Below are 15329 nucleotides of genomic sequence, written 5' to 3'. Positions count from 1 at the left end.
GAGGAATGAGGGTCGACATGGGGTGGGGCAGCCTCACTGAATTTCATTTGGAATTTTTTTGTTCAAATTCAAAGGAATTTGTCAAGAGCTACTCCCCACCTTGCATACTTAGGCAAGCCCAGTCCAGTAGACTCTAGCCACCACACCAAGTCCCAGTGGAGCAGGGCCTCATTCCGTCTCTGCCTCCACCTCCCACCCTGAGACACTGTACTGGCTGGTGTCTTCCTGTGACTATCCATCATTGTATGTGCTGTCTTTTTGCCTTGTAGTAACTCAGGTTGGTGTGTCCCAAGGACATAATATGTGTCCAGACCCTGGCATACCTGAAAGGGGCAAAAGACTAGGCACAGATTTCAGGTAAGATCCATGTGAGAACTTTTTCTGATTGCAACAAGGGTGGGGTGGCCTAGTTGGGGGGAGAACAGGGACTGGACTTTTTGATGGGGTATGATGTGCATGGTATGGAGACAGGAAGTGGCCCTGGTTGGGAAAGAGCTGTGGCTTCTGATAGTGTCTCCTGGCCCAGTGCTTGAAAAGATGCCTATACCATATCTGAGGGTGGAGGTCTACTGAAAAATTCAGTGTTACCCAGGAAGCCAGGAAGCCTGTATAGCCAGGGATAAAAGGGATGCTGTTCCCAGTAATGACATGCTAGCAGGCAGCTCCCTCCTGCAGTCATCTAGGAGCCCTTGGACCCTGGAAGACAGTGGGTTTTGCAAAGTTTCAAACTCTCAAGGCAACTCCCCATAATCCTCCATTTTTGCATCATTTATGGATATCATTTACCCACTGTTCACTGCCCTAATTGACACTTATCTTTAAGAATTGCTATTTGCTCACAATGTCACCTTTTAACTCAATCCAAAAACCATTAGTGGTCCAAAGAAAAGAGCAGATGAAGAGCAGATGCTCTATGAAGAGCATCTACGGATGCTCTGAATTCCCATGGAGATTTTAAATGCTGAGCAGTGAGCAGCGATGAAAGGTCAGAAGGAGAAATAATCATCCCCATGGGGCTAGTCTGAGGAACCAGGAAGGACTTGGGGGCAGTCAGGGCTTGGCAAGTCCAAAGCTGAGGCTCACAGACATCCCTTGTCTCCCAGGTTAGGATCCAGCGTCCAGTTTACCTGCAATGAGGGCTACGACCTACAAGGGTCCAAGCGAATCACCTGTATGAAAGTGAGCGACATGTTTGCGGCCTGGAGCGACCACAGGCCTGTCTGCAGAGGTAAGGGTGCCCCAGGGAAGGGCTGGGCATGCAGATCAAAGCCTGTTCCTATAACCTGTAGCCAGGACTCCCATCCAAGCTGACTCACGTTGCTCCCTCATTGCGCCTCAGCCCTCAGTTCCTGTGTTGATTGACTAACATTGATTTGACATGTTCTCTACATAAAGGCCTTGACTAGGATGAAACACACAGGTGGAGACTTTGATTCTGCCCAGCATGGACTCCACAGTCCCATAGGAAAGGCATTCATGAAATAGGTTACTAATTCATTGCACAAAGACATTATAGGTCTCTAAATAGGAAAGGGAACCACCCTTTATACTGTCACCTTGAATCCCTCCTCTAGAACACACACACACACACACACACACACACGTATGTATATAGTGTATATAAATATATACATATATACATATATGTGTGTATATAAATCTATATCTATGTATCTATGATCAATAGGTAGAGAGAGAGAGAGAGAGAGAGAGAGAGAGAGAGAGAGATCTTGAAATAATTGGAGATAGGAGATAAGAGTCTTTTCTGCCTGGGCTGGCTTCAAACCGTATTCCTCCAATCTCAGCCTCTTGAGTAGGATTTCAGGCATGAGCTATTGGTACCTGGTTGCCCTTTTTCTTTCCCCACACTTTACAGTGGCATGGACCAAGAGGTTAAAGACATCTCTATGGGTTTATTCCAACCTCATACTTGGGCATTTTGTTCTCATGGGCCCTGTCACTCACATTCCCAGGTAGCATGTAAACCAAAAATAAACTGGGCTTACACACACACACACACACACACACACACACACACACACACACACACACACACACACCAGGACAATTAGAAAGCAGAGCCTAAGTGTTCTTCTTCCTTGAGGCCAGACTACAACTGCTTCTGCAGCTGCTTCAGTAGAGAATTCCCTTTCCCATTCCCTGGACATCAGCAAAGAGACACCCCCAAGCACTAGGCTGTTAGATGGCCTTACAAAGCTAAAGAAGGTATCTCATCTACTCTAAAGTTACATTCTGGATCCTTCCAACCTAAGCAGATTCCTTGCCTTCCTCTAAACACATGCAGTAGGATGAAATTCATGCAGAGGAAAAGCAGTTCAGGAAAGAAGACAGATCATTACTGTTTTATTGACAACTGTACTATGTTAGAGCTGGAACTTGCTCCCTTTTAAAAAATAAACCTATAGAGAATCTGGAATTCCAGAGCATTATGAAAATTTCATTCAAATAAGCTTTAGATTTATTTGTCTTCAAGTCAGTTTTGAGGTAGCCATGATTTGTGGTTTATGAGGAATCTTACATTTCTGTTCATGTTAACAGCATTATTCAAGGATTCTACATAGCAAATGTGTGTGTGCCTGTGTGTGTGTGTGTGTGTGTGTGTGTGTGTGTGTTAAGCAAACAAGCAAACAAAAGAATTCTTTTATTTATTATTCTGAGCAGTTGGGCACAGCATTTATTCTCCCTGGACCTATTTTCTTGCCTAAAAATGTAGTTAATTCTCATTTTCAATATGAAGATTATATGCAGTTGTGGAGATGTAAACATTTTATGAATTGACAAGTATTAGAAGGAAGAAAGATGTCTTGGAATTAGAATATTAGTTGTGTAGGGTGAGGACTTTGTTTCAATCATACTTAGAACAGGGCCTGACACACAGTAGATGCTTTAATAGTGTGTTGAATGCATGATTAAATGAATGAATAATTGAAGAGCATACCACTTTGAGCCAAGCCACCAACATTGTAGAGAAACATAGAATTATCCAGTCTGAGGACAAAGAGACCCTTGGTGAATCTGTCCTTTCAAAATTCCTTCCCAGGGGCTGGGAATATGGCCTAGTGGCAAGAGTGCTTGCCTCCCATACATGAAGCCCTGGGTTCGATTCCCCAGCACCACATATATAGAAAATGGCCAGAAGTGGCGCTGTGGCTCAAGTGGCAGAGTGCTGGCCTTGAGCAAAAAGAAGCCAGGGACAGTGCTCAGGCCCTGAGTTCAAGGCAGAGGACTGGCAAAAAAAAAAAAAAAAATCCTTCCCAGAAGCAAGAACAGTGCCATTAGGCAGTGGTGGGAATCTGATCCCACTCATCAAGACCTTTTCTTCCTTTGAAGAACTTGCTTTTAGTAATGGTCGCTGTTAACATGAACATGCCTATGATGAAGTACTGTGGTATTTTGGAAGGAAGTCCATCATTGAATAGTATGCTCTTCTTTTTCTCTAATAATATGTTGCATGGCTTACTCAAACTATCTCCAAGTAAACTTGACCCACTAGACTGAATTCTCTGCTACATTTTCACAAAGCACTGGGCTAAGTTTATTTTGTATCTATTACCATAGTCTATCCTCTGCAACTGTGAAAAAGGATGAGGATGGGAGAATCACAGTTCAAATACAGCCATCCTCATGTTTTAGACAAGTATCTATCTTTAGGTCAGTTTCTTCTCTGGATCTCCGTCCTCTCTGTTTTCTCCTCTGCTAAATTGAAGTGACACAAGGACACTCCTTCAAGACACCATTTTGGGAACCAGAGGAGCCAGTGAACTTGAAAGTGACCCAGCCCTGTAGAAGTGGTATTCATGTACCTGTGATGCTGCCCTCCATGCTGTTCAGCTTAACCTGCTACACATGTGGAACCTAGCTTAAGCCATAGAGCAAAACACAGCTTCTGGAGGCAGTGGGTTCTCCCAGAAACCAGTCTTGTGCAATGCTGTTGCAATCCTATGGCTTGGAAATCACATAGACTGATCTGGATCACAGTTCTGCCACTTATTAGCTGGCTGGCCCAGGAAGGCTTCTGATCTTTTCTAGACACCAGGGCCTTGGCCTTGTTTGTGAAAGGAGAAAACAAAGCCCGCTCTGCATGCTGATGTGTTATGTAAATAGTCATATTGCAGGTGGACAGTACCACCTCAGGCACAGGCACAGGCACCCACTGGTGGATGTGGGCTCTCAGCACAGCGTGGCCCTTCTGCCCTCCATCCTTCTGTTGTTGCTCCATTCCCACAAGCCCCTGTGAGGCAGATGGACAAAGGCCAGGGCTCCCAGTTGGACTTGGCTCATCTGTCCTGAGCTTCCCTACAAGCTGAGGGCTGAGACTCTACTAAATTCAAAGGTCCCTTCATTTTGGCAGCCTTTAAGGTTTTTCTTTTAGAATGTTTTGTTTTTAATTAATTAGAATCTGTCTTCTAATTGCAATTTTTAGAGAGCTTAGGCAGACCCCCATTTAAGAAATAAAAAGGACAAAAGTCTTTCAATTATAAGTCGCTTTACTGAGAGGCAGGTTACCAAAAGATCACCTTCTAAAAAGCATTTGGCCACCATACATAGTGGTATTATTTTCCCTCTAATGCATTTAAAATATGATTTGGTTTTAAATATTCATTTTTTTCCACACAATTAATTCTCCTAAAACATGAGGCCTGGCAAATAAGAGGTTCTCAATAAATGTTTGAAGGCCACCTGAATGAATCAGAAATTGGAATGAATGGATATGAAACTGCGCCCTCAGTTTGGAATATAAAATTAGATATGCATGGCCCTTCCTTTTCTTGATCTCCCACCAGAAGAAATAAGCTTCCAACACGACCACATTTGGTGATGCAGAGCACTGAAAAACTTACTCTGTTACAGCCCTGGGCAGAGGCTGCATGGTACAATGCAGGTTTTCCTATGGTGTCCAATGCTTGCAAATCTTTTGCACAAGCTTGGTCAGTAAAATAACACAAGTGGAGCTTCTCTGATTGAAGTAGGAGAAAGAGATTTTGGTTCCTCTTCTCCTTCCCTCATCACTCACCTCCTTCACTGGTAACCTTGGGTTTTGGGTTCACCATTGGCAAACCACTGGTTTAATGAAGAGGACAAAAACCAGCCCCACATAAGGTATTTGCAGATACTTGTTCACAAAGTCAGTAATTCACACAAACCCATATAATACTGTCTTTCTGCTTTGTAGTTAAGCGTATGTGCATGTGGTATTGTCATCTAGAAGAAACTCCTTTCTGTTGGAAGACTTGGGGCTCTGAGATCTAAGTTCAAGTTCTACCTTTGGTATTAACAAACCATAGGACACAGAATCAATAATTGAAAAACTCTGAATCATTCCTGCCTGTGACATGAAAACATGACAGAAACCTGGCTGGTGAAATCCTAAGACCAGTATAGGTGATTGTTTTCCTTCTTGGTGGCCTTCACCAGGTTGACATCCTATTCTTTCCCCCTAAAAGCTATTGTTGTCTATGTTTTATTTTTCTCTCTCTTCTCTTCTGCCCTCTCTTGTCCTCTTCTCCCCTTTCTTCCCTTTCTTCTCATCCCCTCTTCTCTCATTTTTTCTTTCCTCCCCTCCTCTCCTCGTGTATCTCTTCTCCTCTCCCCTCCCCTCCATTCCCATCCCTTCCTCTCTCTTTTCTCCTCCTTGCCTCTTTCTTCTGTGCCATCTTTTCTGTCTACTTGGTGGAGATGACACGCTAATGGCACTGAAATACATGACCCATAGCTCCACCCCCAATAAGTCCCTAAGTCCCTTACCTACATATGCTAATGACAGGTCTCCCATTTATTAAGCTATTTGTTCTCATCTGAAGCATTACACTAAGTGCTTCCATATTCATACTTTCTTAGGAAACATGAAATAATGTTTCCTATTGAGCTGAAACTTCAGTCATCTTCAAGGCAGCTTATTAGAGGAAAAGGAAGTTACTTGGGAAGAATTTGCCAGAAAGTGCCCACACTCATGAGCCTTAGTGTCTAAGTTGGATAAAGACAGAACTTGTAGGGACTGAGGAGTAGTGAGTCCACCATATGGATACCAACATTTAATCTTAGTAGATTGAATATGCATTCTGGGCTTCAACAAGCCTTTGTGGAAAGAAGTATTGGAGCAGGGGGGTGGGGGAGAGGGTTGGGGGGCAAGAATGTCCACTGCAGAGTGGCCTGGGGCAAAAGGGACAGGTTTCTTTAGAGGCAAGAATTGGAGCCAAGAGGTTCTAGAGATGTTGCAGTGACAAGTAAGTTTGTTCATCTTAGCATGAGTGGTAGGAGAGTGGTTCCAGAGGACCCTGGACTGGGAACTAGGGAGGTCAGTTGTAAGAGAAGCAAGAGGAGGCAGCCTGCATTGCAATAAAAATGATTTGGGGAGAAGCTAGAAGACAGGAGGTGCTTGCATGCCTCTAACACATGGAGCATTCCCTTCTTTGGTACCGAGCTGCTTCGTTGCCAGAACTGGCTGTGCATCCACAGATGTTTGGGACACAGTCTCCTGTGCCATGGCCCAGTCCTGACCACAGGAAGAGTGGGAATCCTTGCAGAACCTAGACATAGAAGGACTCAGAACCCAGACATAGAAGGACTCTCCTGAAAGCTCTCTAGGAGTCTCTGATGGGAAAGGACAGATAGAGAAACTCAGAGAGGCATATATGTATTCATTCATTCATACAAGGTCTGAGCATCTCCCATGTTCTCAGCATATGTGGGTTGCAGCCAAGAGCTCTCCATCTGTTGATGGGATTCCAGGAGCCGACTGCTGGGAAGGTAGGAGTGTAAAAAAGTCCCCCTGTCTTCAGAACCCTTTTTCTTGCCCAGACAGCAGTAGAAAAAAAATGTAGCTAACGCTCCACTCAGAACCTATTTTAAGGCACTCTGGGCTAACTATCTGCAGATTGTAATATTTTAATTAAATCCTTCCAAGCCCTTAAAGTGGTAAATGCCTTTTTGACCTGTTCTCTCTAATTACCTTTACCATGTCTCAGCAGACTACAAATACCATCTAATTCTTGGAAACAAGTTCAGGATAAGTTGAATCTGAAGCTGAGGGTTTTGGCCACAAAATCTTAACTTTCTAGAATCTGGAATGTCGAGCTGGTGGAGATTTGTAAGGACTCTGCAGGGCTAGGATTCTGGGTCCGCAGGTTCTCTTTGCAAAGGTGGATGGAACCATGGTTTGGGGTTTGAAATCATATCCTCATTTTTTTAAAATAATGTTAGTCTTCAATCCGAGGGAAAGGCATATCCAAAGAAGCTCCTGAAAACACTTTCCTTTGCCTTGAGAGAAATCTTGGGCCCAGCGAACAGGAGTGAAGATAGCATTGAGCCTAGGTCCCCTTTTGTTGAATACTGACACTGTCCTAAGCTTTGGACTGATTCTAGCAATCCATTATTTCATAAAATTCCATCATCACCAAACCCCATTGAGGTACTACCACTCTCACTACTTGTCAGATGAAGAATAGTATCTGAGATGTTTTCCCACAAACACTAGGTTGATTTAAATCCAGAAGACTAAGTTGCTAAGTCTCAAGCCCAGGCTCTTCTCTCCTTAACCCTGCCACACTCCCTGAGGGCCTAGGTAGACCAAGTATGTTCTATGACTCTGCAATCCTGAGTTTCTCAGCACAGAATTAGGAGAGCAACCAGGTGATATGAGGTGAGTTAGAGGGCATGTCAAAACTCCATTCAATCAGTACATTCCATCAATGCTGGAGCTCAGAATAGGGGAGGGAAAGGACCTGAGGGTTGAGGACAGTGTTGAGCCACGACAATGATCCTCTCTTAAAAGGTAGTCAGTCAGCAAACACGAGAAGAGAGAACAATTCGGAGCCATAGCCCCTTGTAAATAACTCTGTGGCACACTTGCCCTGCTTGGTCATGAATAGCCTTGGGCTTGTCTCCTGCTCTGGCCTGGACACTTCAGGTAAATGAAGCCCAGACATTTTTCTCTCCTCATGTTCTGGCTGGACCATGTTAGTCACTTAATAAGTATTGGAATGAATGAATGAGTGTAGGAACAAGTGCCTGAAGTAAGAAGAGTTTCTTTATGTCCAGGAGCTGTGAAGCCTGCTCGCCAGACCTCCCCAGACAGGGCTCTTGGGGGAAGGTTTGCCGTGGCTCTGTCCCCAAGTAGAGAGTAGCTTCCAAGGCATTAGGGTCCATCAGCAGAAACTAGGTTTGACATGCATTTCATTTTATATACTTAGGCCCGTTGGGTTTGCTTACTCTTTCTTTACTGTTAGGTACTTGGCCTACTATTAGGATAAATTGCCATGTGGCCAGCGACAGGAGGCTCATGGAGCCCTTTATTAAAAGAACTGCTCACTAACATTGAAGAATGAAGTAGCTAGGACAGGAACAGGCGTTCTTTAAAGGAAGCAAATACCTAGACACAATGTAGTACCTTAACTGTGATCAATCACTACTTAATCTAATTAGTTTAGAAGCTATTTTAAAGAGCTTAATTAGATTAAGCTGTGATTGATAACACTTTATATCTACTTGAGTAGAGCACCTCTTCTAATTCACCTTAAGTCTTCATGTTTCCAGTCAAAAGCCTGTTTCAGGCATGAGCAGCTTGTGGGGAAGGATGTGGGAAACACTAGAATAGCACAGCATCATCCTGGTTGCCAGTACTGGGCTGAGTTGGAAGCCTTAGTGGTTTTCTTGGGCCCAAGCATTTGGGAATCCCACAGGGTGGCTTTGACAAGGTCATTCTAAGATTCTCTGTAAGGAAGCTTGTAAGCTATAGAGGAAGGGATTGAAGGCTGGCAGGACTGAGGAAAGGGGTCAGGCTTCTGGGCTGGCAGGTAGAGTACAAACAGAGGAGCACGTGCAGGTGAGCAGAGCAAGGAACAGACTGCTTAGCTGGTCTGTAGGCACCTGAGACCCACCTAGTGGTAAGGCAGGGGTGAAGACAGCTGCTTGCTTGCAATGGAGTTGGAAGTGTGAGGATAGAGTTGTGGATATGGGGAGTGGGGCATGGCTTAAGGGATTTCTTAGCCCTCTGTGGAAACTCGCCACAGGACATCAAGGCAGGGTGTTGAGACCTGCCTGCTCTGTCCCTGTGCACCAGGCACTGTGATTCCCACTGAGCATGCTGGGAGCTGTAGGGGAAGGAAGAAGGTGGCAGGTCACTTCCTGCAGTGAGGCTGAATACATTCTCTCTCCTGTGGGTTTAGAGAAGAGACGGGAATGGGAACCAGAGATGTTCTAAACTAAATGACATGTCTTGTCTCCTCTCTGTAGCTCGAATGTGTGATGCCCACCTTCGAGGCCCCTCAGGCATCATCACCTCCCCTAATTTCCCCATTCAGTATGACAACAATGCACATTGTGTGTGGATCATCACAGCGCTCAACCCTGCCAAGGTAAGCTTGGACAGCCGGGGAGGGTGCCAGGGGCAGTTGATGGCAATTGGTCTACGAAGTATTTCAAACCCAGAACCTGGTACTGGGCAGCTTCTGTGCAGATCATTCCTATTAAATTGTTTTTATTAAAAGTAAACAAATAAAAAGCATATTTATAAAATATTAGCAAGGTATAGTAGTAGTGCCAATAAACACCTGCCTACCTGTGAAAAGGAAAAAAGGAAACATAGTGATCTCAGTGATGCATGTGCCTTCCATTCTGTGTGCAATCCAAGGTAACAACCGCCACTGGTGCACTTCCACTTTCCATTTACCTGCATATCCCTAAACATGCGTGGGTTGGTATGCACGTATTTGGGTCTCATATAAATGCAATCATGTTGTATGTACTCCATTCTCAATCAACTTCACTCAGAATTTATCTGTGGTGTGTGTAGTTTTACACTCTATGTGTATCTCTTTAACATCTTTATTTCTTGTTTAGTTTTTTTGTTTCTGTATCTTTTGTTTTCACTTTCAAATTTGACAGCAAGATCCACAACAACCTGTTTGAATCTTCATCTTTAATTATATCGAAACTACAAATCCACTGGAGAGCATACATCTTTAAGATACTTAGTCTTCTACTCCGTGATTGTCGTATACCTCTCTGCTTCCGTAGAGCTTCATTCATGGCTTGGATAAGCTTCTACAATTTTTTTTCTCTATTACAGATTTCATGTATGTTTACTTTTAAATATCATATATGTCTTATTGCTATTATAAGTCCTATCTTTTTAACTATGTCTCCTACTTGTTTCTTGATGATACTTAGAGATATGATTGATTTTGTATTTTTATTTATATATTTTTTTCAATTTTTATCTGAATTTTTTATCTATATAGACAGCTATTGGCCTCAAAGAATGATGGTTTTGTTCCTTCCTTTCTTGTACCTTTCGTCTTTCACTTTCTTACCTTACTCTTGAGTATTGAGCCTGTAGTATGGTCAAATCACCGATGGTGGGCATCTTTTTATTATGCGCTGTCACTGAGCTGCCTCCTCAGCCCTGGTATGAGTATTTTTTCAGTTTCCATCATTGCTTCATTTTTCATCCATTAATGGTTTAGAAATGCATACAAGTTTCCAAACAATGAATTTCTCTTCCTTTCTGTTTGTAATTATAAAGCTTATAGTTGCACAGCTTTTACCTTGATAGTTTGGTGGAATTATTCAGCAAAACTGCCTTACTCTGGTGTTTTCTTTGTTGGAAGACTTAGACTATATACTTAATAAATGTAATGACTAAAGGATAGTTTAGGGCATTTGAAAATTGACTTGAGTACATTTTACTACCTTTTCACAATTATTGGGAATAAAGTTGTGTATACTATTCCAGATTTATGATTCCCATTATTAGTGTGTTTCTTTTTCCTTTTTAATTTCTTATTTGTATCATTTTTACATTAGTATTGTCAGAATTTACACATTTGTTAGTCTTTTTGATGAACTAGTTTTAATTTTGATTTTGTTACTGTTCCTTTTAATACAATTATTTTCTTAACTTCTGCTTTTTCCTTCTGTGTTATTTGTGTTTACTCTGTTTTTCTTCCTCTAACATCTTAATTTTCATGCTCACTCCATTATTTTTAATCCTATTTAAACAGTTCCTCTGAGAACTACCTTGGCTAAACTTCTCAACCTTTTCTTCATGCTTACAAGGTTTGGACTCAGAAAGGCACTTTACTACTTGATCCAGGCCACCAGCCCTTTTTTGAATGTTATTTCTTTCTAAAGATTTCACATTTATTCCCTGGCTAGCCTGGACTATGATATTCCTTCGTAGACTTTCCAAATAGCTGAGATAATAGGCATGCACCACTACACCCAGGTTTGTTTGATTTGTTGAGATGAATTCAAATCATGAATTTGAACCACGATCCTCCTGTTCTCAGTTCCCTGAGTAAAACACCATACCCAGTCCTACAGACTTTTATATATAGTATTCCTACTATTTTTTTCTCCTAAATTTTACTTATGTTTTTAAAAATATAATATCTTTTCAGGACTGAGATTCATACTCTATAGTCCTGGGGTGAATATTTTTTCAATTTCCACTCCTGCTTCATCTTTCAGCCATGAGTGGTTTAGAAGTACATATGAGTTTCCCCACAATGAATTTCTCTACCTTTCTGTTAGTGATATTAGGGAACCCTGTTTATATTTGTATAGATAGTAATTTATTGAAATGTTCTTTTTTGAGCAGAAATGGTCATTTTCACCTATATTTTATATATACTTGAAAAAATAGTGTATTTTGTAGCTTTGTGTAAATATATGTAGTATACATGTAGACACATGTCCACCATATATATTAACTTGTTAAGTATGTTTATGTCTTTTACATGTTCACTGATTTTTGTCTTCTTTATCTACTTCAGAGGGAGGAGTATTAAAACCTACAATTATGACGGCACATTTGTCTGTTAGTCTGTGGAAGTTCTGTTGATTCTTTTTTTTTTTTTTTTTTTTTTGGCCAGTCCTGGGGCTTGAACTCAGGGCCTGAGCACTGTCCCTGGCTTCTTTTTGCTCAAGGCTAGCACTCTGCCACTTGAGCCACAGCGCCACTTCTGGCCGTTTTCTGTATATGTGGTGCTGGGGAATCGAGCCCAAGGCCTCATGTATACAAGGCAAGCACTCTTGCCACTAGGCCATATCCCCAGCCCCTGTTGATTCTTAAATATGTATTTTGAGACTCTTATTAGGACATATAAGTTGAAAAGTATATATTTTCCTGGTATACCAGCTGGTCCTTTTTTTGATCTATGGTAATATTTTTCACATTAAAAGTTTTCTCCAAGTAGCTGCTACATTCATTTCTTGTGGTCCTTAATAAATCTTTGTTATTCTCTTACTATGAACCTTTTGTTTCCTTATGCTTTATATGTGCTTCCTGCATGGCTGAATGACTTTGTTGTTGTTTTTTATTGGTTTTGTGTGTGTGTGTGTGTGTGTGTGTGTGCGCGCACGTGCACCTCTACTGATACTAGGGCTTGAACTCAGAGCTTTGTGCTGGCTTGAGATTTTTACTCAAAGCTGGTTCTTTGCTCCTTGAACCACACGTCCACTTCTGGCTTTTTTTTTTTATGGTTAATTGGAGATGAGAATACTATGTCCTTCTTTTCTTGTGCTGCCTTCAAACCTCAATCCTCAGATCTCAGCTTCCTTAATAGATAGGATTACAAATGTGAGACACCAGCAACTGGTATGGCTAGATTTTTTAAAAATCCAATTTAACGATCTTACATCTTCACTAGAGAACTCAGCATATCTAAGCAATACAGTTATTTCTCTTCTTTTAGGGTTACAATAAAATATCCTAGAAATATTAATATGAATAAGTCAATATTAATTTTGTGTTTTCCTGAAAATTCAGGGATTTTTACACACCATGACTTTAATTTTCCACTATCCTATGAGATATGTGTGTTAGTATGTATGCATGCATATGTGTATGTTTTTCATGTTACTGCACTTTTCACAAATTTTTGTTTTGTTTAATGAAGCTAATGTCTGTTCAGTCACATATTTTACCAGTTGTTTTTTTTTATCTGCCATTTTTTCTTCCATATGTGTCCTGCTCCTGGGCATAACCTTATTGCTCAAAGTGCATGATTTTATTTTACTTTTTTTTTGCTGTTGATGGCAAAATTTCTCAACTTCCTCACTTCTCATTGCTTAAAGCTCCCCCCACCACCCTCTCTATTCTTGAAAGAACACCAGTATTCCCTGGACATTTGACTGGGTTGATGGCAATGTTCTCTGCACATGGAGATGTTGTTCCAACGTCTTCCAGCTCCCACTGTCTCTGTCAGGTTGTTGTTAGTCCTTGTGCGATGTCTGATTGCCTTCCCACTCTATTCCTTGCCCTTTATATTCTGCAGTTTCAGTAACAGGTCTAGGTGTAGGGTTTTTCATTTTTTGTTTTTTGTTTTTTTAATTCATTCTGCTTAAATTTATTAAGTTTCTCAAATGTATCAGTGGTGACTTTCATCAGCTTGTAAAAATGTTTAGCCATTCATTCTGCTGCTTTTCCATTATTTTTTCTCTTCTCCCAGAAATCTAATCTTTCTCATCTTGTCTTTTATGTTTCTTAGTTTGTCTCATGTTTTCTCTCCCCCCCACCATTCACTTATTCTGTATTCAGCTACATCTAACCTTTGTTAAATTTATTTGCTGATGATTTTAATTTCAAATGTAACTTTTCAAATGTAACTTTTCATCCTAAGCCCTACTTTGTTCTTTCTCAACTGCCCGTGGTCATTTTTGTAGTCTCTTTCTCTTTACCTATATATCTTTAATTTAGATATTTACTTAATTTCTTGATTATATAAAACATGATTTTCCATTTTGAGTTAATACCAGTATCTGAAGTCTTCACAAGTATGATTCTGTGGTCTGTTTTTCCCTTTCATGGTTCCCAACGAGATGTTCTTGTCTTTGCTGTATAATTTTTTACTTTGGTGTGTCTTTGATCATTAACTGTGGGGATTTTAGACACCTGGGTAAAAAGTGGTAGAGATGGTAGTTTCTTCCAGAGAAAACATGCATTTGCTTCTGCCTTGTGCTGGACCAGTGTCAGCCAAACTTTCTCAGACTAAATTCTCAGTGTAAAGATTTTAAATTACCCAATGACATGAAGGCCTGAACCCCTATGGATACCCACTTCTGGTACAGAGCCTCAGCAGAAGTTCTGTGTTTCCCCCTCACTTGTAAGATCCACCTTGCTCAGCCTCTAAGCCCATCCATAGAGTAGCAATGGCAATGGGAGGTAAAAGGCAGACAGGTTGCCTTCCAGCTCATACCTACCCTGCTTTATTCAGGGATGTCTTACTAAAGTCCTGTCATTTGGCTCCTTTTCCCTTTTCCACCAGGGAGACACAGACAGCTTTAGGCTTTCAGTTACAGAGCTTTATATTCTGGACTCTGAATATTTTTTATTACATTAATTTTCCCAGACTTCTGTAACAAAATATCAGCCAGTGTTTGGCATAAACAATAGACATGTATTTACTTCCCCAGTTCTGGTGGCTAGAAGTCATGATCAAGATGCTAGCAAGTTGGGTTTCTGGTGAGGGCTGTTGTCCTGACTTCAGATGGCCACCTGCTCTCTGTGTCCTCCCATGACCTTTCTGTGTGCTCGGGGCACCCAGAGAGTTCTCCTGCGGCTCCCCCTCAACTCATGGTCTTCTGGCCACTCTCATTAGGGCCCAGACCCTTGACCTCATTTAACCTTAACGATCTCCCTCCAAATGGAATCATCAGTCCACTCAGGCTGCAGCATAGGAATTCGAGGGAGAAATAATGCAGTCCATAGCACTACTTGGTTTAAAAAAATAGCCTTTTTATTTTTAAATTGTACCTAATTCAAAATCCTTTGGTTCAAGTGCCTGAGGCCACAGTTCAGGAAACTGCTCAGCACAGCATTTTACAAAGGACTTTATTTGCATTGTATAAAACTTACAAAACTGTTTTTTTGGTCACATCATCATTCGTACAGGGGGTATGGAGGGTAGGCCAGAAGAAAGACTGACTAGCATAAACTTATTAAATTATGAACCTGAGGGCTCTAACTTGAAATTTTCAGATGCTTGTCTCCCCTTCCTTTGTACTTGAATATATGGTGCACAAGGGAGTGTACTCCAGTCCTGAGAATTTTCTGAAGAACAATTTGATAGATTCCCACAGGTCTATACTTGTCCAATGTGTGGTCAGTGATTCCATATTGGCACCAGTCCACAAGTGCTATGTGCCACACAGCCTAGGCTTTAGAGCTGGTCCTGCTGATGGGCACACCGCGAGATGCAGAAGCCTATCCCCACATCTTTGTACATCCTTGGAGTGGGGTTTCAGGAAATTCTTGCACAGCCCAGATGGTCTCAGAGAGCCTCATCCTGACAGAGTCATGAGAAAAG

At 41.6% G+C, this 15329-nt stretch overlaps 1 protein-coding gene across 1 annotated transcript in view; it reads left to right on the top strand.

The window, feature by feature from the left end:
* Window positions 1-15329, top strand: part of Csmd2 (CUB and Sushi multiple domains 2) — a 519739-nt gene that overhangs the window by 263788 nt on the left and 240622 nt on the right. Inside the window, exons 8-10 of the mRNA XM_048350831.1 lie at window positions 270-357; window positions 1104-1228; window positions 9253-9374. Of these exons, the coding sequence (XP_048206788.1) occupies window positions 270-357; window positions 1104-1228; window positions 9253-9374 (335 nt within the window). The remainder of the gene's footprint in view (window positions 1-269; window positions 358-1103; window positions 1229-9252; window positions 9375-15329) is intronic.

The sequence above is a fragment of the Perognathus longimembris genome, chromosome 7, assembly GCF_023159225.1.
Source record: "Perognathus longimembris pacificus isolate PPM17 chromosome 7, ASM2315922v1, whole genome shotgun sequence".
Lineage (NCBI taxonomy): Eukaryota > Metazoa > Chordata > Mammalia > Rodentia > Heteromyidae > Perognathus > Perognathus longimembris.
The sequence above is the reverse complement of the archived record's forward strand: the minus strand, read 5'-3'. Positions and strand labels throughout refer to the sequence as shown.